The sequence below is a fragment of the Cupressus sempervirens genome, chromosome 2 (assembly GCF_028749045.1).
Source record: "Cupressus sempervirens isolate cs-2001-9-10 chromosome 2, ASM2874904v1, whole genome shotgun sequence".
In the NCBI taxonomy this organism is placed as follows: domain Eukaryota; kingdom Viridiplantae; phylum Streptophyta; class Pinopsida; order Cupressales; family Cupressaceae; genus Cupressus; species Cupressus sempervirens.
In genome coordinates this window covers 395544669-395572341 of record NC_143119.1, presented here as the reverse complement: position 1 = coordinate 395572341, position 27673 = coordinate 395544669, and the positions used below count along the sequence as shown (strand labels likewise).

At 37.0% G+C, this 27673-nt stretch overlaps 1 protein-coding gene across 3 annotated transcripts in view; it reads left to right on the top strand.

Moving 5' to 3' along the window:
- LOC149572804 (putative serine/threonine-protein kinase At1g54610) overlaps positions 1-27673 on the top strand; it is an 83150-nt gene that overhangs the window by 10854 nt on the left and 44623 nt on the right. For all 3 annotated transcript variants that reach the window (XM_089813877.1, XM_089813876.1, XM_089813875.1), the window contains exon 2: positions 1573-1857. In XM_089813877.1, the coding sequence (XP_089670003.1) occupies positions 1573-1857 (285 nt within the window). The remainder of the gene's footprint in view (positions 1-1572; positions 1858-27673) is intronic.

The following is a 27673-nucleotide window of genomic DNA, read 5'->3' as shown; positions in this document are numbered from 1 at the left end:
CATTTTTTGAGAGTGAGCGAGTGCAGAAAATTGAAACTTTTTGTAGCTTTATGCTTGATTTCAAGAGTAAGCTTTGGGTTAATCTTTTTGTATTTTACCTCATTGCCAACCAACAAGAAGCCAAAGATCCCATGAATCTTGGAGTAATAAGCATCATAACCACTTGGCCATCTACATGATGCCTGTCCTTGTTATTAGCTGTATTTTAGTTTCTCATCATTTTATTCTAGTACCAACACACTTCATATAACACTTAAAATACAGGAATATGCATGATACGATGACCCCAAATTTTTCCAAGTCACGAGGTTATTGTTCTTGCAGTGTGTTTCCCACCTATTTCGACATTTATCACCAGTAGCTACACACCCTTGTATCTCATTTATCATTCTTATGCTTATTGTTTTTGTTCTCTGTCCACTGCTTCACATTGATACTTGACTATTACAACTTGCCTAGCTAGAGGGCAGTTCTAGTGAACTGTGATGAATTCAAATATCAGTCAAAGGTACTCACATCATTAGGAATTTTTGGTCTTAGGTGTGTTGCTGGGTATAAAGTTCCTTTTCACTGCCTTACCTGTTATTAAAATTTATCACATGATCACACCCAGTCTTGGGTACCCTAGAACAAAACAGGCAACAGCAAACCTTCAACAACACCTCCCACACAGTGGCATCAAGTCTCGTGTGTCCTCTACTGAGGCATTTGCGAGCTTCTTGTAGACTATCACATGCGCCTTCTTTCAGATCTCTTGTCCACAATATTTTGTTTGGCCTGATATCGTATATCAGCATACTAATCATATGATATGTTCTACTTGTCCGCTGTTTGCATGTGGTTTGGAAAAGATGTGGTCTGTAGGAGATTTCTAATATTCTCTTTCTATGATGGTAGCATGGCCATGTGAAATAAAAGAACACTTCATTTCTATCCTTGTATTTTCAAGGAGCATCCAGAATGTTGAATATACCTTCATGTCTATTGGATCTGAAGTCTTGATCTTTTGTTGCTAAGTACAGCCTGATGGTGGAGGCATGTGTACTCCATGTAGTTATTATTGTCCAAACAAACCAGAGGGAGTAGAGCTGTACATCTTATTGAAAATGTAAGGTAAATAGAAAAATGATTCTCATGTGGATGCATAAAGGGGTTTTATATATCCAAACAGTTGTCTGTTTGGCAGTGACCTTGAAATCTACTTTTCCCTTAACCTTTTCTATCTGCTAAAAAAATGTGTGTATGTTCATTTCAAGTAACCTTCATCTTTGTTTTACCTTTTAATTATTTCTCATGTCAAATGTGGCTATTCCAGTTTTTCATTTATTGACTAGATCATTGAATGGCTTTAGCTCTGTTTTGAAAACGCTAATGATTTGACTTTGTTGGAGAAAAATAGATGTGCAGAAAACAGTGTACTTGTGCTAATACACATTCATAGAGATGGTAATTCTATATAGACTTGTAGTTGTACTTCAATTGCCTGTTAAATTTTAGTGTCTCATAATAGTACATGGATTTGCAATGCATAATTTCATGTTTGTTGGGTACTTAATGATACATCACTTGCAGATTGGGCAAGGAACATATAGCAACGTTTACAAAGCTCGAGATATTGATACTGGGAAAATTGTTGCTCTAAAGAAGGTTCGCTTTGACAATCTGGAGCCTGAAAGTGTAAAGTTTATGGCAAGGGAGATTTTGGTGCTGAGGCGTCTAGATCATCCAAATGTTGTGAGATTGGAGGGATTGGTGACCTCGAGAATGTCTTGTAGTTTGTACCTTGTATTTGAATACATGGAGCACGATCTTGCAGGTCTTGCAGCCTCTCAAGGAATTGTTTTTACTGAACCTCAGGTTTATGCCCAACTTGCTTTTCTATTAGATATTCACCTTTTTCACTATTAGTAATATGTTTTGTTGTTCTAAAAATGATGAGGAGTAAAATAGATTTTTTAATTATTTTTTTCTATTGCTAAAGATTTTCTTTTTTTTTGATCAATAAATGGCAAAAGCCTTAATTTTATTTATTAATATAAGTTTTTTTGTACATATCCACCGTTCAAACGGGCACTGGTAGGAAAGAACGGGGAAGAAAACCTCCAGTCTTGCCCGGGACAATGTCCTTTATTTTACATGTTTCTTAGGGGCATACCCCAGCAATTACATCATGCTTTAATCCTTCTCAGGTTATTGACCCTTTTACAATTATCAATTTAAACCATTTATCATGCAATTTACAAATATGGTAGTTTCATGCAATTTACAAATATGGTAGTTTCCAAGGGATTTCATGGGCCGCTGTTATAAAAGGGCGAGTACCAAGAGGATTATCTTCGACAATTGCTGCTTGACTTGCTTTTTACCTGTTTATTTCAACACAAAACCAAACAATTTCTATTGCTAAAGATTACAGTGTATATATCAAGAGCTTTTATAAGATGTTTGATGGTGATTTTAAGCCCCAGTTAGAGATTAGGTGGACAGTATAAATGCCCAATCACCTAAATTGTATAATTTGAGAATTCCATTTATTGTGGACAAATTTTGGAGAGCATTAAACTTGCATCTGATGTCTGTTAAATCAACCCCAATACTGTTTTCAAGCGGCCTTCTTTTTGCCTTTGTCCTTTGAGTATGCTATTTAGTTAAGAGTAAATTTATAGACCCTGTTATACCAGGGAATCATTCATATGTTTGTCGCTCCTTCCTTGTGATGGTTCTGTTATTAGCTAGAGATAATCTGGATCTTTGTCTTTATGGCAAAATTTTCCTTCCTCTGTATTTGGACTGGCTATTTATAGAAGAGTTTCTTGGATTCTTTTACTGTATTTGATGTGATAGTAGCATCTACTTTATTTGAATAAACAAACAATGAGTAAGTTGCTGGGACAGTTATGAGTACTAGAACTGGGTATGGGCAAATTGCTTTTGCCCTTGGGTACATGTGTATATATTTTTATATATGTAAAAACTTTTATAGAATTATACAGAATTGTAAAACTAAATACATTTGATAGTATGATACTTAATCATTGATCAATGCTAAATGCCAAAATGCATTCTAGGGTTATTGGAGGAAAAAAAGAGAAGTTAAAAACTGTCATTTTTTCTTACTTTCTGGTGCTCAGCGCCTTTGGGTTGTTGGAGTTATTACATTAATAGGTTAGTTTAGAATAATAAAATAAATTAGTTGTTGGGAAGTTGCATTCCTGTAAAGAAGTTTCAATAGTTAATTAGATAAAATAAATGTTAAAGCTATCAGATTTCCACAATCCATGAATATTGAATATGATTTCTGGGAAAGATTGTGTAAGTTTTTTTTTCCATCAATATTTCGGATCATACTACATGATCCATCATCATCATTTTTGTTTTCCTTGACTTTCTCTTGCATCCTGATGATGGATCATGTAGTATGATCCGAAATGTTGATGGAAAAAAACTTACACAATCTTTCCCAGAAATCATATTCAAGATAAATGTTAGTAGTTAACAAATAAGTTAATTGAAGGTATGCCTTAAGGTAGTTTTAAACACGAATACAAGGCTTTATAAGCCACATGACTGTAATGAAAGGATATCGAATTGAATTAATAAAACATTTATGATTACTACTCTCATTTTGGTACAAGAGCCGAAATAAATCCTTAGCCTATAGATGTAATGTGAGGCTGAGACTGAGATGGGTGGAGTTCAGGAAATGCATATTCATCTCGCCATCTCTAAGTTTTGCAGAGCTGTTTGAATTTAAAGCCCTTGAGGTATGACAGCCCAGTCTACAATGCATTAAAAGCTGTCTAGAGGCGTAAGTTCCAGATTTCAAACCAGGTTTCTGTAACAAAAGGGCACTTTGAAAAGAAACCATTGTAAAAGCTATCGAACCACTTCAATCATTACCATTAGAGGGCGTGGAAGGCCTGGAAATGTGTGCAGATAAGCATAGTGGCGACGACTATGGTGGAGTACTTTTTGGATATTATTATCCAATATCCCGTCTATGTGCATAGGATTGAAGGAATGACTTGAGCGGGTTTCTAACTAGTTGAGTCGTTGATTAATTGATTTGGGAGTATCATCCTTGACTTCTCATGATCGTATCAGTGAATTCATTACTTGTAAAGCTGTGGAGCCTTGTTCACTGCGTGGGCAGTTTGTATTTAAAGCTGAGCCTGAAGTTGTGTTATGCATGTCATAAAAAATAAGGATTCAAACAGTTAAATGCCTTTGAATACATGTTGCTGTTATAACCGTTGTGGGTAATATTGTTATGTACTATTGCTTGGAACAAGACATTCATCTCTGCATGGGGTCATCTGGACTCATTCATTATAGCAATATCGGTTGTAACATTGCTGAACATCACATATATTACTTATACTGTGCAAAGTTGATTGCTATGGGAGCCATGTGAACAATAGTGATGAGAAGCCAGTTTGTGGGATTACTTCAGTCTGTTATATGATTGGGAATTTCTCTACTTCCCTTTTCTTCTGAAATTGTTTATATAGTGGAGCAAAAGGAGGCATCACATACTGAAGGTGCAAATGGAAAATCAGTACATTATTGATATGACATGTCAAACTGATGGGATGTAATTGAGTGATGTCCTGTTTGAGTTAGGTCTGAAATATCCTTATTTTATTTTGAGCTTTCTGATTTTTGAGTAATCAAGAGATTGAATTTTGAAACAGCATTCTACAATTTCTGAGAAATCAACTCAAAGTCTAACGGAATTAATACAAGGATGGGCAACTCTAGAACACAAACACACACTAGCCTTAGGACATTAACTCTAATTATTGAATCTGATTATAAAACTTGACTGGAAATGGATGATAGGAATTAAAGTACAGTGGATCTAAATCACAAATGAATATAGCAATCTCTGACACTGTTCTTTTGCTAGTCTTGTCACTTATTCTCAACAAATTCAATTATGAACCTTTGGAAACATCATAATAGTAATCCTGGAAATTGTACAGCATTGTGTGAGCATGGGTTGATGGCTGGAAAATGATTGGAAATCAACTGTAATTAATCCTCTAACAGTCACATAGACATGATTTGAATTCTGAACGATCTGACTTCTCAAAATGATCAAAAATGTTCTCCACAAGGGACAACACTATACAACTGCCCTTGCAAGTACAGTGGCTACAAGGGAGATAAAACAGCTTCCAAACAAATAAGATGATTCTCTAAAACCTACAGTACAATTTTAGATTTGACCATTCAGTGTAGTGGCATCTGATAATGATATTGGGTGTCCCAAAAATATTGATCTGGTTATAAAACATTGTAGTGACACCAACACTGCAGTAGCAATATACAATTCTCAAAATGCTGAAATCTTCATTAAATCACAGTAGTGATGCAATATACACTTGAGCAGCAAACGTATAAACCTCCAATGGATGAATTCTTCAACAAATCATTGTAGCGATGCTGTAGTAAGATGGAAATTTGAAATTGTCTCCAACTGCTCGACAAATCAGCACAAGTGTGATACTCAGATGGAATCACCCAAATGGGAAATAAGGGTTTTTGTTCTTGATTTCAAATTTGGAATTTAGAGGTTTTTACTTTTTGGTCCTCTCAAAATTGAACAAAATAAGGATTTTGTCTGTAAAATATAAGGAAATTTCAAATATTCAGATGATGACATTGTTGGAATGTGATGCTGATGCTATCCTTGGTGTTACATTAATGGTTGTCATTGATATCAACATATCTTATTCTTGGATGTGGTGTGATCTGGTGTAGTGTGCTTCACATGTTGTGCTGTGAAGAATTATATTTAGGCATGTTTGTGCTGGTCCCATTCATCTTGCAACATAATATGGTTCATTTCTTTAGGTTCAGACCTATTTGGAAAATGCTCATTGTGCTTCGGATCAAGTGTTTGTTTTGTAACATATAGATCCTATCTCTAGGTCCTAGATGTCATAGTGAATGTGTAGCATGTTGTTGTGTGTGAGTAGTGTTGAATTGAGCAAGGAGAATCAGTGTGGTCCATGTTTCATCATTACCATCATGGGAACGTTTTGGTGTGACCTATTTCAAATTGTATTAGGCTGTTAGTTATTTTTGGTGGCATGGCATGGTATACGATAGAGATGATTCTATTTGATGCAAGTGTGCAAGTAAAATGTAAAATGCATGTGAATCTGACAAGGAAAGATTTGTGTAATGGCAAGTATGTGAGTTTGTGCAATTTGTAGTAGATTGTAATATCATTCCTGTGCTGCTGATTGTTGGTGATGATGATTTAGTGGTTGATTCCTTTTCATTCCTTTTCATTTCTTATATTTTGGCATTGAGCCTTTTTGTATTGGTAGTGAGCCCTATTACTTTTGGGTAGTTAGCCCTACCATCAATAAGCCTTACCTGTAATGAGCATACTGATAGTGAGCCCTTGTAAAATCACCTTACTTGGTGTCACCTTAATGGTGTTTATATTCATGAGAATTAGCTTCTCCGTGCTTTGTCCTATCGGGTTTCAACATAAATTCTAGTGTTTAGTGTGTTTGGTGTTTTGCATTTTCAAGTTCATATTTGTTTTAGTTATCAGATTGCTTTAAGATCTCACTAGATTAAAACAAGTTAAGGAAATTGTTTTATTATAATTGGTTCATCCCTCTACCCACCATTGAGTTATTTGACCTATTCAACAATTGGTATTAGAGCTAGGTTCCTTGTAGAAGAACTTAACCATTTGAGGTAGATCACAAATGAAATATCAGCATATGAGGAGAATGAGAAAGTAAGGTATGCAATTTTCATTGCTTTATCAAAAACTGAGTTGACAAAGATTATATCTGTAAATACTGCTTGTGAAGTTTGGGAAAAGTTGAAAGAGATCTATGAAGGAAATGACAGAGTTAAGTTATTTTAGAAGTTAAGAACTAAGTGTCAATTTGAAAACTTGAGATTGGAAGAAGGTAAAGGTATTGCAAGTTCCTTTTAGAAGGTTGACAATGTTGTGAATGAAGTCAAGAATCAAGGTGGCACTATAACCGATGAAGATGTCACGGAGAAGATTGTGATCAAAGAGTTGTAGTGACAAGATCTTAGTTATTGAGGAAGTTTATGACCCAAAGAAGTTTACCAGAGAACAATTACTTAACACCCTGACCTCGTTTGAGTTGGCGAAATTCGGTAAAGAAAAAAGACATATTAAAGACAACTTTTAAAGCCACAAAGATAGAGAGTGATCCAGATGATGATAGTTTAGATTTGTTGGAAGCAAAATTTACTAAGAAGTTGAAGAAAGGTATTGACAAATGTAGTTAAATGTTTTAGATGTGGAAAGATTGGTCATTTAGAAAGTAGGTGTCCTCAAGTTTAAGAAGTTCAATAAGAAGACCTATTATTTTAATGAAAATGCTACCATATCAGGGGATGAATCAAATCCAGGAGATTATTTATTTTTGGTAGATCAAGAAAAACTTAGATTTGATATTTCTAAAATTTACCCAAAAATTTACGATAATATTGAGATTGCATTGTTTTTTAGAAGGAATAAGAATGAATGGTTGATTGACAGTGGATGTTCAAATCATACGACTGGTGATAAAAGTAAGTTTGTGAAACTTGAGGAATATGATGGAGATCCTGTAAGATTTGGTGATGATAAAGCAACATAGAGTGTTGGGATTGGTTCTATTACTTTTGATGAAAAACACAACATTGACAATGTTTATAATGTGAAGGGTTTATGTCATAATGTTTTAAGTATTGGACAAATGTGCAAAATGGCTACAATGTTGTATTTTAGGACGATGGTTGTGAGATTAGGAAGAAGTCCAAAAACTATTATTATAATTGGTAGAATAGGAAGAAACATGCATCAACTCGAAGGAGCTATTGAGAGTTGCTTGTTATCTTGATGACAACTGGCTTTGGCATTGGAGGATGTGTTACATTAATTTTGACAACTTCGTAAGGATAAGTTCAACAAGTGCAGCAAGAGATTTGCTAAGACTATGTAAACCATACATTATTATCTATAAGGCATGTCAAGAAGGAAAGCGAACAAGAGAGTCATTCAAAGGAAAAGATCATTCATCTATTGCACTATTGCATGTTATGCACACTGACCTATGTGGTCCTACAATGCAAGAAGCTTACAAGGTGAGAGAAACATTATACGTTTTATTGATGATTGTTCTCTAGATTATCTTGGGTTGCATTCTTTAGAGAGAAATCGGTAGCATTTGAGAAATTCAAGATATTTGAAGAGAGTTGAGAATGAAGTTGGTAGAAAGATTAAGTGTTTAAGGTCTAATAGAGGACAAGAGTTTACTTTGATGAATTTAACAATTTTTGCGAGAAACATGACATTAAAAGACAATTATTAGCCCGTAGAACACCACAAAGTAATGGTATAGTGGAAACTTAAAAGTATGAATTGAACAAGTCATGAAGTAGCAAGGACAATGATCAAAGAAGCAGGTTAGCTGGAGAGAAGCAATACATATAACAATGTATAAACTTAACATTGTTCTTTATTGGAATAAACATGGCAAGATATTTTATGAGCTTTGGCATTGAATGGTGTCCTACAAGGAAATACTTCAAGCTTTTTGGAAGCAAGTGTTACATTCGAAGATATTAAGATAATCTTGGAAAGTTTGACAATAAAGTTGGTGAAGGCATATTTTTGGGATATTCTACAAAGAACAAAGCGTAGTTGTGTTACAACAAGAGATTGAATAAGATTGTTGAAAGTCCAGATGTAAAGGTTGATGAAGATGTTCAAATAAACCTTGAAAAGCATATTGAATATGAATTCGACATAGAGGACAAAAGACAAGAAGACAAGAAAGAAGAAGAGACACAACAAGCTTCAACATCCACACAAAACCCCGAGTTATATTTAGAGAAATCATTTAGAGAATCAAATAATAGGAGATAAGAATACAGGAATCGTTACAAGAAGTAGAGCAACTCAACCGAAGATTATGGAAGAAGCATGCAATGATTAGAATCACATAAGAACAATGGAAGAACTTGGTCAGATAGAGAAAAATCAAACTTGGGAACTTGCGACTAGACTGATAGACATTAATGTGAGTGCTACAAAATGGGTGTTTCAAGATAAGTCAAATAAAAATGGAAAGGTAACGAGAAACAAGGCTAGATTGGTTTGCAAGGGCTACACTCATATTGAAGGTATTGATTTTGATGAAACTTATACCCTTGTTGCCTAGATGGAAGTGCTCGTGATAGTTTTAGCATTTGCAACATTTAAAGATTTCAAAGTTTACTAGATGTATGTTAAGTTAGCATTTTTGAATAGAGAACTAAAGGAAGAAGTCTACATTGAACAATTAGAGGGATTCAAGTTTGGAAAGGATCTAGATGTTGTTTGTAGGTTGAAGGAAGCATTGTATGGGTTGAAGCAGACAACTAGGGCATGGTATGATAGATTGGATAAGTATTTGATTGGACAAGGTTTTTAGAAGATATTTACTGATGGTAATTTGTATTACAAAGTTTATTCAAAACAGATCTTGATTGTTGTGGTTTATGTTGGTGACATAATTTGGAGGAAAAGATGATTTGCGTATGAAGCTTTCAAAAGAGGTGCAAATATAAGATAAATTTATTAATGTCCAACAAAAGGCCACAAAGAGAGTTCAAAGGGACTATTGAAACAAGGCAGAGGCCAACTCCCTACAGGGACACCAAAAAATACTCGAGAAAAGAAAACAACTACAACCAAAAGCAAGAAAACTCAAGCCACCGGCCTAGAACAACCACGAGAAAGTCCAAAATTGAAGGACAAGAGACCCTATGTTGATCTTGAAGACCACCAAAGCTGGAGAAGATCGTTGCTGAGTAGGATTCCTACAAGGCATTACTGACTTGGAAAGGTTAGAAGGGGGCACGAAGAATCCACTTGGTGTGACGCATTGGAGAAAGCATTGGGAAGAAAGAGGTTGTAAGCTGACTGGGGTGTTGTCTCGAAGAGAGTTGATGCTAAAGAGAGAGAGTGGTCCCTCAAGCTTAAGACTTCCTAAGGGTAAAGAGCTAGGTAATGCTTGTCGAGGAACCTTAAAAAGGCAGAGAGAGAATGAGTCTCCTTGGATAGGCAGTAGAATCTCCTCTAACACCTGAAAATGAAGTGCGCCCTTGACTCCACCTCCCCCAAACTACAAGGTTGGCAAATCTTGTCCTCCCTGTTGTCTGTAAAAACTATATTGTAGCCGACTGGATTAGTTAGTGTCTAAAAGGTTGTGTGACGGTTGAGTTACCCCTTTGGGAGATATATGTACATCGTCCGAATGGAATTATGAGAAATCATTGTACTCGTGATTGCATATCTGCTTATATGAAAAAAGCATCTTGTTTTGTGTTACATTCTAGTCTCTTAATGCAATAAACATCCATTTACCCCATACGGTAAACATTTGGCGCCATTGTCAAGGAAGCCATAGTAGAAGCCAATTTGGCCACACAGCAAGCAACTTGGGAGGAGCAGGCAACACTTATTGCTGAGGAGTCAGAGAAGGCGGCATTTGTATCTTAATTGGGGGACACGAAGAGGGAGTTAGACAAAAAAGAGGTAGAGCTTCGGAACATTGTTGAGATGATGAAGAGAGCACTAGAGCTTCATATGCAGGCCAAGTTTGGACACCCAATGTACTTTGCACCCAATGTACTTTGCAAGTAGATTATTGTCTAAGGAAAAAAAGAATTATAGCACGACAAAGCGGGAGGCTCTCGAAATGGTGTACGCAGTGCAAAAGTTTAGATACTACTTATTGGCGAATCCATTTGTGTTCTACGTAGACCATCAAGCCTTGCTATATCTTGTGAATAAATTGATCATCCAAGGACGGATAAGCAAATGGCTACTAATCTTACAAGAATTTACATTTAAAATTGTGGTACGGCCCAAGAAAAGCCACGTGAGTTCGGATTATCTATCTAGGGGAGAACCTCTGGAGGGAGTCAATGATGACTTTCGTGATGTACAACTATTTTAGATCACTGTATTACCATCCTAGTATGTGAGTATCAGAGAATATCTTTCAACGGGGCAATTCCCTAGGGAAATGCCGCCAAGCAAGAGGATGAAACTATTACTAAGAAGTCAAACGTTCCAATTGATCAACGGGTTGCTATGCAAAATGTGACCGACCAGATTTTACGACGATGTTCTGGAGGAAGAAATACCAAAAGTATTGAAGGAAGCACACGAAGGGATTGTAGGAGGACATATGTGGCTAGACACAACTATGCGTAATATACAATTGTGTACAACAATATTGGGGAGTGGGTCATTGCATGTAATACATGCCAGAGAGCAGGGAAGCCACTAAAGAGGGATTTTATGCCTTTGAACCCCTCACATGTGTAGGAACTATTCATACAGTGGGGCTAGACTTTGCCGAGCCATTGAAGGTAAGGAAAGCTTAGAGATGTAGATACATCGTAGTAGCAACCGAGTACCTTACAAAATGGGTCAAAGCACGAGCCCTATCGGACAACTCTGCACCGAGCATGATGAGATTCATCTATGAGCAAATCGTTACAAGGTACAAAATTCCCATGTAGTTGACAAGCGATCATGGAGGAGATTTTGTCAACCATGTTATTTGGCTACTCACCACGGAATTCAAAATCTACCATTCCCTATCAAGCCTGTACTACCCAAGAGCAAATAGACAGACAGTCTACAAATAAAATCTTGGTTGCAGTAATTTACAAGTCTTGTGCAGTTGAAGGTGAAGATTGGGAGGAAAAGTTGCCATTAGCTTTATGGGGAAACCTGTACCACCTACAAAGTTACCAAGGGACACACTCCATTTCAGCTAATGCATGGTCAAGAGGCTATGGTACTGAAAGAGTTAATGGTATCGAGTTTATGAATAGCGATTGAAAATAAATTAGGAGACATGGAAAGTCTTAGGGAAAGGGCTATACAATCTGAATAAACTCGATGAATGACAACTACAAGCACAATGGGCTATTGAAGTTTCACAATGCAGATGCAAAGTGTGGCACGACAAGCACTTAAAACTAAACAGGTTTCAACCAGGTCAATTGGTATTAAATGGGCGTAATGAAATCAATCTTGGCAAATTCAAAGTAAAGTGGGTTGGACCCTACAAGATTCAGGAAGTGGGAGATAACGGAGCAATAAAACTATGGACATTGGGTAGGAAGTAATGACGCAGTAAATGGTTCAAAGCTAAACATTTAGCATCAGAGGAATGAAAGCCGTGGCAATGATGATACCGGGGCAAATCAAATGTGAAAAATAATTATAATAGTAATAACCTATATGCAAATATTGAGACAAGGATTCTTAAAACGAGCAAACAAAGGGAGTATGATATGGAGGTAGAGTATTAGTAATGTATGACCAAGACATAGATAGAATGAGATCACCATATTAAGGAAAATATAGCCGTACAGTCATTGCACTGCATCGAAACAAGTACTGTACGTCTAAGAGGGATAGTCACAATCGTACGACTTGGAGAAAGCATAATTCTATGCAACATAGCGTATGACCAGTGAAAGAACTAATGTTTGTTGGTCATCGCACGATTCATAATGTATGGATTGCACACTGTACGGACCCCAATTAAAGTAGTTTTTACTACCATACGACCCATCAATCAAGGATAGTCAGAACGTATGACACTAAAGGTAAATAATGTGAGTTTTTAATTGTAAGGCCTGGAAGCCTAAACACATGTACCATACGGATATGAGTCAACATAAGAATAGCACCATACAATGAGTAAGAAACCATCGTACGACCGAAGAGAATAAAGTGTGTCTAGTTCCCCATGCAATAAGTACGACCTTGGCAAAAGTAAGGGGTGCAAAGAAGCAAGATCACCGTACACCATACGGTCCGAGAAGGAAAGAGGGCAAGAGTACTGTCGTACGATGAACGACATTGTAGAAGAGAAATTAGCAGGGAAATATGCACCGTACAACCGTACAACAACATAGATATAAAACTCTGTAAGCAAGGGAGTTACTGTACGACCACTATATAAACAAGGGGATTGAGAAGAACCATTGTATGGACAAGGGAGAGCCTAGATACAACACTGAATGATAAGTAACAAAGACAATTGGTATGTACCTTACGGACTGTACGGACCCTAAGATAGCAATTTACAAATCATGCCGTACGAACTATAAGAAAATAAAGAGCTATGTAGTGATTAAAACATTAGGCATAGCCTGCGAATTTTAGCTAAGGAGCCATACCATAAAGGGTTTCTTAGATAGGTGTATGGAGAAGTTGTGACAAGTGAAAGAAAACCTAACTGTTTTTTCTTCACACGAAAGGACAAAAGAAGAGACAATTATGCAGTCAGTCGGGAAGAGAGCTTGGAAGAAGTTAGATGAAGATTTAGTAACCAACACAAACATAAACAGATGTGTAAAGACATTACCATTAGGTGTTTGGGTTTTAGGAGGCACGAGCACAAGCACAAACAAAAAGAAAGGCAAGCAGACAACACAACCGACGGTTGCACCAGCTCACCTCACACCATAGAATATTTCTTTCGAAGGGCTGAACGGAGTCGAATGTAGGAAATGGTGGCAAGATACACTCGAGAACCATTTGGTGAAGAATAGCATCTGAAAGGCGTAGGTAGAATGAGCGATACAAATGCTAGTGTTTTGTATTTGGGATTACAAAGTCTTTTTGTGCACGATGATAGAGACCTACGATCGGTTCTTGAGAACCAAGTTGTTTGCCTATCTCCGGCGTGATTTGGTAATCTCATTCAGGGCATTAGGCTTCACGCGGATATTTGGAATACCTTGTCATGCACAAGGAGGCAATAAAATTGATAACAAGCCGAAGAAGTTAAGTCGTGAGGTGAAGTCACAACTGATACAACTTGTGTGTGGTGACCTGTTGCAAGCAGAAAAAGAAGCTTTGATGAACACTTCGAAAGGCAGAGGACTGAAGAAGTCCAACATTCAAGAAGGGCATTAGCATTGCCTCATAGACCTAGTGAAGAGTCGGCTCACAGGATCAAGCCGCACATCTGATATCTCATTTCCATAGGTAGTGATGATGAATGGGATCCTGAATGGGAGAGTGAGAGAGTGTACGATTGGGCTGCACTACTGGTAGAAAAAATGTATGAGTTCATGACACTTCAACATAGGACATTCTACATGCCTCACTATGCGATTGGGTTATTCTTGGAGGCAACTACGCAGATGATTCCTCTCGACAGGCTGGAGGTCAAGCTTGGGTCGCTCATGCCAGGTGAGCCCCCCACTATGTAGTGGAGACACCTAGACACACTTGGCGGCCAAAAGGCCACAGTTGGGGAGAAGCGACCCAAACAAGATTCAGGAGATACGAATAGTGGTTGGCAAGAGACATCTTCTGAAGATAGTGGGACCGACGGAGAGGTGGAAGAGGATGACGAAGAGGTGGAAGTTATTACGGCAACACCATTGCTATTTCTGCGACCTACACTTTCGGCAACAACACATTTGGTTTCTACGGGTATGTATAGTGCACACATTCTAGGATTTGGACAGTACAGGCAGCCAGTAGCGATGAACCCTGTCATAGTAGCGACTCAGGTGGCTGTAGTGACCCCGACCATTCCGGAGACCATGGCCATAGTTGAGATAGAGTCCCACTCATCAACAACGACAACCTTGCCAGAGGAGGTGATGGAATTACCGATACATGAGGTTCCTAAGAGTTCGGGGACACCACAGGTCAGACTGGAGGTAGTGGGATCGGATCCGGCGGTCATGATGGACGATGCATTATTGGTCACCAATGAGGGTACTACGACACATAACTCAAGTGAGCAAGACTTGAGTAGGTACTTGGGTAGGAGATTCAACATTAGACTGGTAGCACTGACATCTTCTACTATCTCACCTATGAGAGAAGTACCTCAAGCGATGGATCCCCCAGCCCCACTAGAGGAGAGTCATCCTACTGTTGTAGTTGAGCCATCACCCCCACCTCCGACAGGGAGTACTGTGGAGAGGATGTTAGAAGCAGTAGAGGCAGCGATGGCCATAGAGCACCCCACACCATTTGATCCCTCGACAGCTATAGGGGAGGAGGATGTCAAGATGTACTTAGCGGACGTGGTGACTTGAGGTTGACGAGTAGTTTCAACACAGAGATGTGCTTTGGAGGTTGTGGTGCGGGAGTTAGAGCAAGTTTTGTCATTCACGAGGGTTGGTTGTCTAGTGGCCTTCTCAGTATGCTTCAAGGCGAGAGGATGGCTGAACATAGAGACCCCAGAGATGTGGCAGGAGTGGACTACTAAGGAGATTGTAGTGAAAAGAAGAGTTGAGCACCTGATGTGAGAGATAGTACAAGCGTATCGGGAGGCGTACTATGCTCTACGTAGGAGTGAGGCAGATCAAGTAGCAGTAGCAAGGGTTTAGGAGGAGACAACTACCAAATTAGCCATAGTTGAAGTTAGTTTAGCCACACAATAGACAACTTGGGAGAAGGAGTGGGCAACACTTATTGCTGAGAAGGAGTCAGAGAAGGCGACATTTGTATCTCAGTTGGGGGATGCGAAGAGGGAGTCAAGCGAAAAAGAGGTAGAGCTCCGAACATTGCTAAGATGATGAAGAGAGCAATAGGGCTTCAAATACAGGCCAAGGTGGATTTGGATGCCTGAATGCAACAGGTACATGAGTTTGGTGCACAACTAAATGAATTATGGGAATAGAGAACGTTTGTTACACCAGCCCTATTAGGCACGCACCCCTCTTCTTCTTAGTTTGTTTCGAGTCTTGATGTACTTAGTAATTTAATTGCCTCTATTTTGTTGTCTGGAGACGACATTTCTTTTCAAAGGGATGATGTTTATAAAAAATATATTATAGCCGATAGGATTAGTTAGTGTTCGAAAGGTTGCGTGACGGTTGAGTCACCCCTTCGGGAGTTATATGTACATTGTCCGAATGGAATTATGAGAAAGCATTGTAATTGTGATTGCATATCTGCTTATATGAATAAAGTATCTTGTTTTGTGTTACATTCTAGTCTCTTAATGTGATAAACATCCATTTACCCTGTACGGTAAACACTTCCTAGTCGGTGTGATCTCACTTTGAAAGAACCAAGGTAGATAGAGAGAGAATGTGACCAACAACAAGAGAGAGAAGAGGGCAAAGAATAATCCCATCCTCAATCTCTAAAAAGTACTCAGTATTGAAAGCCATCCTTGAGTGAAGCCCCCATTGGGGTTAACTTCAATAGTGTGGATATATTGCCTATAACTGTCTGCCTTGACGTGCATATTCAGCTCTTGCCTAGAAGTGAGGAGATGTTGTAGGGTGTCAAATGAGTATGAGAGAGGAGGAAGATGATTAATCTCGATATTGATCGAAATGTCTATGATTGGCGAGCTGGAATTTTTTCTTGGATAATAGGTAATTAGAGCAGGAAAATAATTTTCTTTTCTCAATCCAAGTATACTAGAGAATTATTGAAGAAATTTGGATTGGAAAATTCTAAACTTGTATGTACACTTATTGAAAAGAAGAGGATTCACTGAAAGTTGATGCTTGTAAATATAGGTCAATGATTGAAGAATTCATTTAATTACTACTAGACCACATATTATGTATGTTGTTTTCTTAGCAACTAGATTTCAACAAGAACCAAAGGAGTCACATGTTATGGCAAAAAAGAGAATCTTCAAATATTTGAAGGGTGCAAAAGATTTTGGAGTATGGTATTCGAAGGACTTAGATTTGCCTTTGAAAACTTACATTGATGTTGATTGGTCTGGATGCATTGATAACTAGCAGAGTACTAGTGGTGGAGCTTATTTCCTTAGCTCTTGCTTGGTTGCATGGTCGAGTAAGAAGTAGGATTTTGTAACATTATCTATTGCTGAATTGGAATACATTGCAACATCCTTGTATTGCACTTAGGTATTGTGGATGAAACAAGCTTTGAAAGATATTTGGCAAAACATTTGATCAAAAGATCTCAATTATTTGTGATAATACTAATGCTTTAAATATTTCCAAGAATCTGGTACAACATTCCAAAGCAAAACACATATCCATTAGATATCATTTTTTAAGACAAAAGGTTCTAGAAAATGAGGTACAATTTGAGTATTTACCTACAAAAGAGTAGATTGCACGCATTTTGTAATGTTCCATTTTCCCTTCTTTCACAACCCTACTATTAATTATTTACCAAAGATGCTAATGGAGGTGACCGTACGCTAGTGTTGATGGTAGAATGTGTTGTACTGTGGCAATATAATACTATTATGAAGGGTCATACGGTATGGGAGTATGACGGTACAGTGTTGGTAATGGAGCACATATGATGTATGGTGATGGGGACAAGTGAATGCAAGCTTGTGAGGCCGTACGGTATTACAAGTGAGCCATACAGGATGGGCCGTACAGTGCTACTACGAAATGACTGTGTGCCAATCCAGAGTTTGTATGTTTGTGTAGTTGTACGAAAGAAGACGTGGGAGTAGGGGAAATGAGTTTGAACAATACAATCATGAACAAAATGAAATCCAAATAATGAAAATTGAACACAGGTATATGCAATTAATATTCGCATATAGATGGTGCTTCGATTTGCCAGATCCAAGCAAAGTGTTATAGGTGATGAAATAGGGTGAGGGTTGAATCCTACTGAAATCAGACAAACCAAATAGGGAAGGTTTTTTAGTTCCGAAATGGCGAACAACAGAGAACCCCAAGAAGAATTCGCAGTACGTAGAAAATAATCCAAAATGCATACCTAAAGACTACCTACAAGCTGTGATTAAATGCCCATGGGGAAAAACTTTCCGAGGGTGTACAAAGATAGTTGACGACAACACAAACTACGGAAACAAAACAAAAATGGGTCCAAGATATATTAAATCAATTGGCCCATTAACAATAGTTTGATTAATAATCTATTTTATGACGGGGATATTACACATTTTCACAAAACCATTGTACAAGGAAATGTTTGAGTATCTTAGGTTGAAGTTGGGGGTTCTACACCTTCCTAGTGGTCAGCAAGTGAGCGGGTGTATGCATTTGTCTAGTATATTTAATGCTTAATCTTTTTTTGGATCAATTCTTGGAGACTTCCTCACAAGGGGAGCAGAATGTGTTTGAAGGGGATTTTTTAGCCCTTTCTAAGAGTAATTTGCTTTGTTATTTATGAGTGTTGCCATCAATGACGAAGGGGGAGATTGTTGGATTGTGATGCTGATGCCATCTTTAGTGTTGTCATTGATGTCAACATATCCTATGCTTAGATATGGTGTGATCTGGTGTAGTGTGCTCCAAATGATGTGATGTGAAGATTTTTCTCTAGGTATGTTCATGCTGGTCCCATTCATCTTGCAAGATAATGTGGTTCATTTCTTTGGGTTTGGTTCCATATGGAAAGTGGTCATTGTGCTTCGGATAAAGTGTTCTCTTTGTAACATATAAATCCTATCTATTGATCCCAGATGTCACGGTGAATGTATAGCATGTTGTTGTGTGTGAGTAGTGTCGGATTGAGCTAGGATAATTTGGCTGAACCACGTTTCATTCCTTGCCATTGCAGGAACATTTTGGTGTGACTTATTTCAAATTGTATTAGGCTGACTTAGTTGTTTTTGGTGGCATGGCATGGTATAAGAAAGTGATGATTCGAGTTGATGCAATTATGCAAGTGACTTGTGAAATGAATGCAAATTTGACAAGGAAATATTCTTGTAATGATAACTATGCAACTTTGTGCAATTGATAGCAGATTGTAATATCATTCTTGTGTTGCTGATTTTTGGTAATAGTGATTTTAGTGGTGGATTCTTTTAATTTTTTATATTTTGTTGATGAGCCTTTTTGTATTCATAGTGAGCCCTATTACTTCTAGTTAGTTAGCCCAACCGATAGAAAGCCTACAGATAGTGAGCCCTTGTAAAAATCACCTTAATCAGTGTTTATATTCATGAGAATTAGCTTCTTCGTGGTTTTTACCATCTTGGGTTTTCATGTAAATTCTGGTGTTCATTGTGTTGGGTGTTTTGTGCTTTCATGTTCATATCTGTTTTAGTTATCAGATTGCACTAAGATCTCATCAAATTAGATAAAGTAACGGAAATTGTTTTATTATAACCAATTTGCCCCCCTCTTAGTTAATCGGCTTGTTCAACAAACATTGATATAACATTCTTTGTAGACATCATAGAACCTTTGTGAGCATGTGTAATTGAGTAGGAATTATGTTCTTTATATATACATATGAGCATGAGTTTATAAAGACAATATATACTCAAGTGACAGAAAGCCTTGAAGATTGCATCTTTTGTTGTGAAACCTATGATAATATATAGTCTCAAGTGAGGGAAAGCCTTGAAGATTGCATTTTTGTTGTGAAACTCATTAACCTAGAGGAATAGTTAAGTAGAAAGAAAACTAATTATGTTCTAGTTTGACCTTAGAAGGGATTGTGAGTCCTTTGTGCAAATACATTTTTGTATCATGAAAATGACATTTCTTCCCAACAAGGCTATCCCAATTTTTTGTGATGTGAATAATAGGGGATGAGTGGACAAGCTTCTGGGATGGTAATTTTATTTTCCATGTTTGAGGACGACAAGGGGGCTAGTTATTAAATATAAGGACAATTTAAAATATATAGGAAATGTTGCATATACACATTACATGAAATTGTTAAAAACAGGATGAATGGAGAAAACAAGATTAATGGATTTAATATTGCATTAGCAATGAACTTTTACATAGAGCTTATAGATGCTAGTTATAGCATAGTCTAGATCAAAGAAAGAATGGGATTGGGTTGGTCAGATAGAAAGAAAAGTAGGAGCAAAACATCCCCTATCGCTACAACGACACATTGAAGGTCAACTCCTGGAAGACCAATAGCTATTTCCTTCCTTAAATAGAAACCCCCACCTCCTTCCGCATCATTGCATCGATAGAAGGAGAATCTTCTGCCTTGACCCAATTGAAACAAGTTTACTAGAGCCAATCAATAAAGGCACAATGAGCACAACTTCACCCTCCATCTTTGGTTCGAGTGTGTCTAGCAATTCGGATCTTTCTCAGACTTAACTAATAAAAACTGAAAAGAAAGCCTAATGACCATTAATTAAGGTTTAGAAGAACGGGATACATATAGTAAGAAACTAAGATACTAAAAATAATCGAATATTACATTCATATGGAAGCATGGACAAAGCATGCAATTTAAACATCATAGAAGCTTAATATACAACATATCAGTAGTCAAACTCGATTCTCACCATGCTCTCATAATTCAGAATTCATTGTTGAAATGCATGTAATATTAAAGCAATAACATGCACAATGGAAATACAACCAAGAACATAAGTTGGAATTCATTGTCAAGAGCAACAAGAAAAATAACCCATCGTCCAAAGTGAAATACACTGCTATCATTTAAGTTTGATATAATTTATTAGTGTACGCCATAGTTACACTACTATGGGGGACACGGGGACGACGAAACAAGGGGACAAGTTTTTGGGATGGGGGAACAGAAGGGCCTTAATTTCGAGACGACGAGGGGATGGTGGCGAGACAAGGAGGGTTGTATATACTATATACTATACATATGGTACTTAAATGCTAGTAATGAAAAGATGTATTGCAATATAAGATATAAAAATGTAAAAGAGTAAATACTTGAACATTGCATTCAATTGGAACTTCCAACATTGAACATAAATAGTCGAATTAGAAAATAGTCAACACCGGGATGTACCCCCATCCTCGGTGGAGGTGGTGGAATCTGGTGGCGTTGTTGGGGATGGGGACGGAGGCGGAGTCGCTAAGTCCGCTGTGTGTCCACGTCTTCAAACGATGGGGCAAGAAGGGGGGGGGGGACGTGTCTATGTGTTACTATGGTGTACACATAATAGGCACGGTGTTACAAAAGTGCCCATACATGAAAAATATTCCTATAAAATACTAACATGGAAAACCTTGGAAATTGTGTTGGAATTGACTGTTGCAGGTTTGACATTGATTCTAGAAAGCGCTGCTACAGATGGCAGATCAAGCATATGTGTCCCAATGCTCTTCCCACTCCAGATTACATTCACCAATGATCTAAATTGGGGTTACACTATTTTATCCCTAAAACTATACCTCCAACTCAGTATAAGTAGCTTGATATTAATTTTAATAGGTCTGCTGAACAGTTCTGTTCCAATCATGATATAGGTATGGTACAGCAAGATGGCACCTTGATGCAACCTCTACTGTTCACCAAATATTCCTTGAAGGACCCAAATCCAACCTAGAACTGGAATATTACCACAAAATGACATAAAGATGCATGTTCTAGATTTGTAAAGCATTTTTCAGACTTTGCGAACACCTTGCAAACGGTTTTCTCTATGATTCTGAGCGTGTAGCATGACTGTGATAACATTCTTAATTTCCAAATTCTGAATGTAATGTTGCCAAATACTAATCAAAGGACCTCAAATACTAGGAGTTAAGTACCAAACATTAATAGGCATGTTAGGGCGAACTTAGGAGGGGCCCACTTTAAAATAAAAACTGAAAGAGTTCTATAAATAAAGTTTTTTCAGTGTCGCACACCTCACCCGTCCCCGTCCCCCTTCCCCTTTCCCCCCCCAAAAAAAAACCATGCACCCAATTGGGGATGTCCCCCCACCAGCAGCTTCGCACCACCATCTCGCTGCGAGGGTTTTTTGCAAACAAAAGTTGCATTTGCAGTACTTGTGATAGAAAGGGGGTTTATTGACTACCAGAAAGATCACTATTGCACACAGAGACCCACGCCACATATGTATATTTATGAATGTATGTACATGATTTTGTATTTGTTTTGGTATCATGCTACTCATTTTAATCATCTTTATGATATTTTTTATATTTATGTTGCAATTTTGCTATGTTCAAGTAGTTGACTTTATAATTTATTAGTTCTTATACTATTATATATCATTTCATAACTAGCATTTCAAGTACTATATTAGAACACCCTCGCCCCCCTGCAGCGGTTCCCAAAATGAAAACCCTTTTTTCCCCATTTTAGAAACTTGTCTCGACATATCGATGTCCGCCAGTGTCCATGTTACATTGGTATTTTAAAGTGCTGATGCAGCCTATATCCTTTTGGGGATGCTTGTCCGTATTGGGGGCATCCAATGCGTCCCTAAAAGAATTGTTGTCCTAGAGTTTCTAGGGTGTTTCCTATGAATTTTGGAAAACAAGGATAGAGTGAAGACGCCATTTGGCCATCCACATGTCCTAGGAACTTTTTTTGTATGGGGAAAAGGGTTTTGAGGCTTTGGATGTTTCCCTAGGTAAAACTGCAGTTTCCAATTATGACTTAAGTTGTATTCAACATCTAATGACTACAACATGCCAACTTTGTTTGTGGTAGTCTTTGCATACTAAACAAGTTGTTCAATGCAGGAAACAAGATGGAAGTTGTGCAGGGAGACCAATAGATCTGCGGTTTGGTGGTAAAATTGCCTTAGTGATACTTTTCCTCGACATTATGGTTGGATTTCAAGAAATTCAAAGTGGAATCCAAATGGTGATACACTCACAATAATTTCCTTTACTTTGTTCCTCTTTGTAAAGTTAACTAGATATAGATGATGTTTGGTGTTACATCCTAATTTTTGACCTAATTTAAAATATAGCCGCTGAAGTCACATGAAGTCAGTTGATAGTTAAATTGGTTATAATCTTGTGAAATGATAAGATGGTTAGTCGCTATAATTGCTTATCACAAATTCACGGAATTGAATAGGCGGTTAATCGTTATGATTATTCATGATTAAGTAACTTGTTATGGTAATATGATTTAATTGCAGAGAATTTGCTTGTAGGAATACGTCGAAGGGGTGGAAACATTGCCAGAAAAGAATTAGGCAAGAGCATCACCGTCACTGGGTAGATGGGTATAATCTTGTGAAATGATAAGATGGTTAGTCGCTATAATTGCTTATCACAAATTCACGGAATTGAATAGGCGGTTAATCGTTATGATTATTCATGATTAAGTAACTTGTTATGGTAATATGATTTAATTGCAGAGAATTTGCTTGTAGGAATACGTCGAAGGGGTGGAAACATTGCCAGAAAAGAATTAGGCAAGAGCATCACCGTCACTGGGTAGATGGGTTGAGGGCCTAGCGACTTGAAACAGGATACATCTGTGGGTCCCGCTTGAGCTATTAAATAAATAATTTAAAATATAAATTAATTTAATTAAAATAATTAAATTGAATTATAAAACGTACCTCAAAGGATTTAACATGATCTTTCACCTTATTATTATAATAGATATATCTATATATGTACACATAAAAATAAAAATGAAATGACACCAATAAATTAAATGTCACCTCATTGATATACTTATGTGAACGTATATAAGAATGTATTATAATAATAAAATGAAATTATAATCTCTTCAACTCCTCCTTTATTTCTTTTCCCTCTTCATTTTTCTTTTATTTCAAATCAAATCAATTTTTGGGAATTTGAATGGACTTCTTGAAACCGATAGAAGCTGAGGAGCCACAACTAAACCTTCAAAACAAGCCGTGAATCAACCAAGACAACATTTCTATCACTCTCTCAATTTATTTCTTTTTTGCTACGTTTTTCCAATCCAAGCTGAGCTCATTTCTTTCCAAGTCACGATAAGAAAGTCGGATTGTTGGGGTCGGCTCACCACTCTTTTATAGTGTTATTGCTTATTCGGTCTGCTACACCTAGTCCTTTTCAATATTTTTTCACTTCCACTGGACCCTTCATATTTTCAAATCGCATTATCATCACAAGTGGTTGGTGTGTTAAGTTGAGTAAGAATACTAGTTAGTGGACGGTAGCAGGGCAAGATCCAATATAAATACCAATTGCATACATAACATGTTACTGCTATTCTTCCATCTTTCGGATTTATGAATTCCGATTGTAGTCGGCTAGGTCAAGAGAGATTGATAATAGAACTGGAATCATTATATGAATACTTGCTGATGGTTCTCATGAATTCCATAAGTTATGCTGATCTTTAATTACTGAGTACTACTACCAGCACTAAGAAGTCGAAATGGAAGCTGTAGAGTGTTTTAATGATTATATATACCATCTCCATTAAATCAAATAACAATAGTATTAACCATGCAGTCTTAATCCATGACACTAAACCAGAATGCTATTAAATTTCAAACACCTAGGATTCATCGGCAAGTAGCCATGAAATGGTGAAGAGTTGGAATGAATTTGCAAGAACGTAGAAGAGAAATCAGAAATTATTAAATTGATTAATTAAACAATAAATTCTGAAATCTTTAAGAATATCTTTTTCAAATCACAAATCATGATAAGCTAGAACATTTATGTTATTCATGAATTTGTTGGAAATCACCAAAAAGAACCAGTTGTTCTGAGATTTCTGAACACCTGGGACTCACCCGGCCGTGTAGCCAAGGGAATGGGTGATGATGTGAGAGAAAGGAATCTGCAATAACATGAAACAGTAACAATTATGACACAACAATGTTTATCATTTTTAGTTTGAATTATTTAATAGCTCATGCATGTTCTTGTTAATTGTTTCCTCCTACCATCAAGTCGAATGGTGTATTTTAAATACCAGGATGCTCAGTAGATGACACATGTTCCAAGTCCAAATTCCGAGTAGGGAGGGCTTTTCTCGTTAGAGATTCCGTGGGGATAAAGCTGTGGTCCAAGGTTGGGTGGTTAAGCCCCTGACAATGTTTCACCTCTTCCCAAGTTGTCGGACATACAATAGATAAAGATAAGTTATACATTCAATTGGTTACCGAAGACAGGTATTTTACCTTTATGATGTATACGTAAGACTAAGGTAAGAATAATTGAGTTTTATCATTATTATAGTTACTTTACACTTATTGCAAGAGATAGATTTATTAGATGGATTGTTATCTCAGTCTTTTATTTATATGAATATTGAATAGGAGCATATCTTTTAATTTGAAGTTATTGCCACAGTTAAGAAATCATAAGGAAAGGAATGATACAGTGGGATCTGAAGCCCTAATTGAATTCTGTGGTATCTGAAGCCCTAATTGATAAAGTGGTATCTAATGCCTTAAATGATCTAGTGGTAATTGAAGCCCTAAATGATCCAATGGTTATCGATGCCCTAATTGATACACTGGTTTGAGATGCTCTAATTTTATATAGTGGTATTTAATAATAATTGTCATTTAATTTCGATATAGCGGCATTGGTTGGTAGTTGTTATTTGATATTGTTATAGTGGTATATGTGGACTAACCTGGGTGGTTGTAGAAGCATCCCTACAATGATTTCTTGGTTTGAATTCACGGTAAGTGGATTTTAATTTCTATGGTAAATTCATTGACGGTGTTTTAAGTTCTTAGTTAAGAAATTTTGTCTAACTAATTTTAACGGTAAGTCTCATTCACATGAACATAACTGATATAATTGTCTTCCAATGAAATTGAAGTAATAACTGTATTTCTATGAGTATGTTAGTTGTTAATTAAGACCCAAGAAAACGGGTTGTTACATATGGTATCAGAGCGTTGGGTTCAACGCTGAAACCTTGGGCCCAAGACTGTTTTTTTTTGAGAAACTGAAAATGTAAATATTGAAAAAGATTTATTTTGCATAACTGGATATTACAATCAAACTGGAAAATCACAATGGGAAATCATCTAGAATAGTCGAGGAGGGCTGAGATGATTTGAAATGGACAAATGTATAAATTGCAAAATCATAAAAATGAATCAGAATTAAGAAGATGAAATGATTGGCAAGTTGACTGGTGGTGATCGGGTCATTGAACCCAAATGGAAATCCTTGGCCAAGGTAGTTTATAGGCATATGTGCCATCTAATGATTACTTGATGTCCATAAACGTCAGTTATATAGTTATAATTGATTGAGCTCTCAAACCACATGGAAGCTCGGTTGGCTGGACTGAAGAACATCCCAAGCCTGAATCCTGAGGTAGGGAGGGCCATTCTAATATGTTAGAATGTGAGGGGATAAGTATGGTTCGAGGCCGAAACTTGTACAATCCAAAACAACTTCTATAATCTTGATAAAATGTTATCAAAATCCATCATGATGGCTAAATAATTCTTTTTAGTTGAATGTTCCCAGCACTTACTTTATGCAATTATATTCCTGTTCTTATGAAATGGTAGAAATAAATTGTTATCTATTCTTGAACTTGAACTGAAGGAAAACAAAATCGTGAACCATGATCCTTTCTGATGTTGATTAAACGACAAGATCATTTTGTGCTTCAGTATGGAGTAAATACACTTGCATAATTGAAACTATCAATGCTTGTTTACATACGATAAACTTATGACGAGATAGACATGAAAGCCTAGGTCATACGTATGATAAACTTATGACGAGATGGGCATGAAAGCCTAGGTCATACATATGGTAAACTTATGACAAGATGGGCATGAAAGCCTATGTCATTCATATGTTAAACTTTTGACGAGATGGGCATGAAAGCCTAGGTCATACATATGGTAAACTTATGACGAGATGGGCATGAAAGCCTAGGTCATACATATGGTAAAATTTTGAGGAGATGGGCATGAAAGCCTAGGTCATACATATATTAAACTTTTGACAAGATAGGCATGAAAGCTTAGGTCATACAAATGGAAAAAGATAAACTTCTAGATATTTATAGATGAATGATGAACTACTCGATAAGAATCTTATGAATTTTTTTAGATGCTTATGATCTTGATTAGATGTATGATGATCTTGCATGGTATATCATGTTTTTAGCTTTGACACATTGCTATACATGAATAATACACATGTGATGTTGACTTTACATATTGAGCTGTTGAATATTGTTTTGGAGACGAAGTATATATTCTGTGAGCTCTTGTAGCTTCATGGATGGCATTATTTATTTTCTATTTTAATCTTTCAACCATCTCCTTTTTATCCAGAAAATTCTTTGTTTCTTTCCTTCCAAGCCTCCCAAATTATTAATGATAGATTAAAGTCCATATACTTGATGATATCATTTTACACATTTGTTGTGGCCATTCTTGAAAAACCAATTTTATTTTATTCTTTAGAGGGCTCTACCATCCTAACTTACTTTGATTCATTTTCCAACATTTGTTTGTGACTTTACCTGTCAATAGTAGGTGATCTACATCCTCCTCTGTTGCTTCACATAAGAAACATTTAGTTGGAAACATTTAGTTGCTCCTTAGAATCCTAGTTGCTTCCTTTTCTCTCTCGTTAGGATTTTACCTTTGTCTACTTACCATGCAAAGGATCTTGCTTTTGGTAATCACTCCTTTCCCAAAATATACTTGTCGGCCAACACTCGTTGACTTATGCTCTTTCCAAAAATTGATAACCTAACTTTACTGAGTATCTTCCATCTTTTGCTCCACACCAAACCAGTTTATCTTGCTTACCATTCAATGTCACCGTCCTTGCTCCAAAAATTCTTTTTAGTTGGGCTTTGTGTTGTGCTGATAAATGCACATGTTCTCAGTTTCTCCATTGTTGTGTTTCCCCTAGCACATTCTCATTTAGTTGAAGGTAATCTTTCACCTTATCACCTCGGTTTTCTAGGCAACAGTTCTTTACATTTGTAAGATCAACCCTT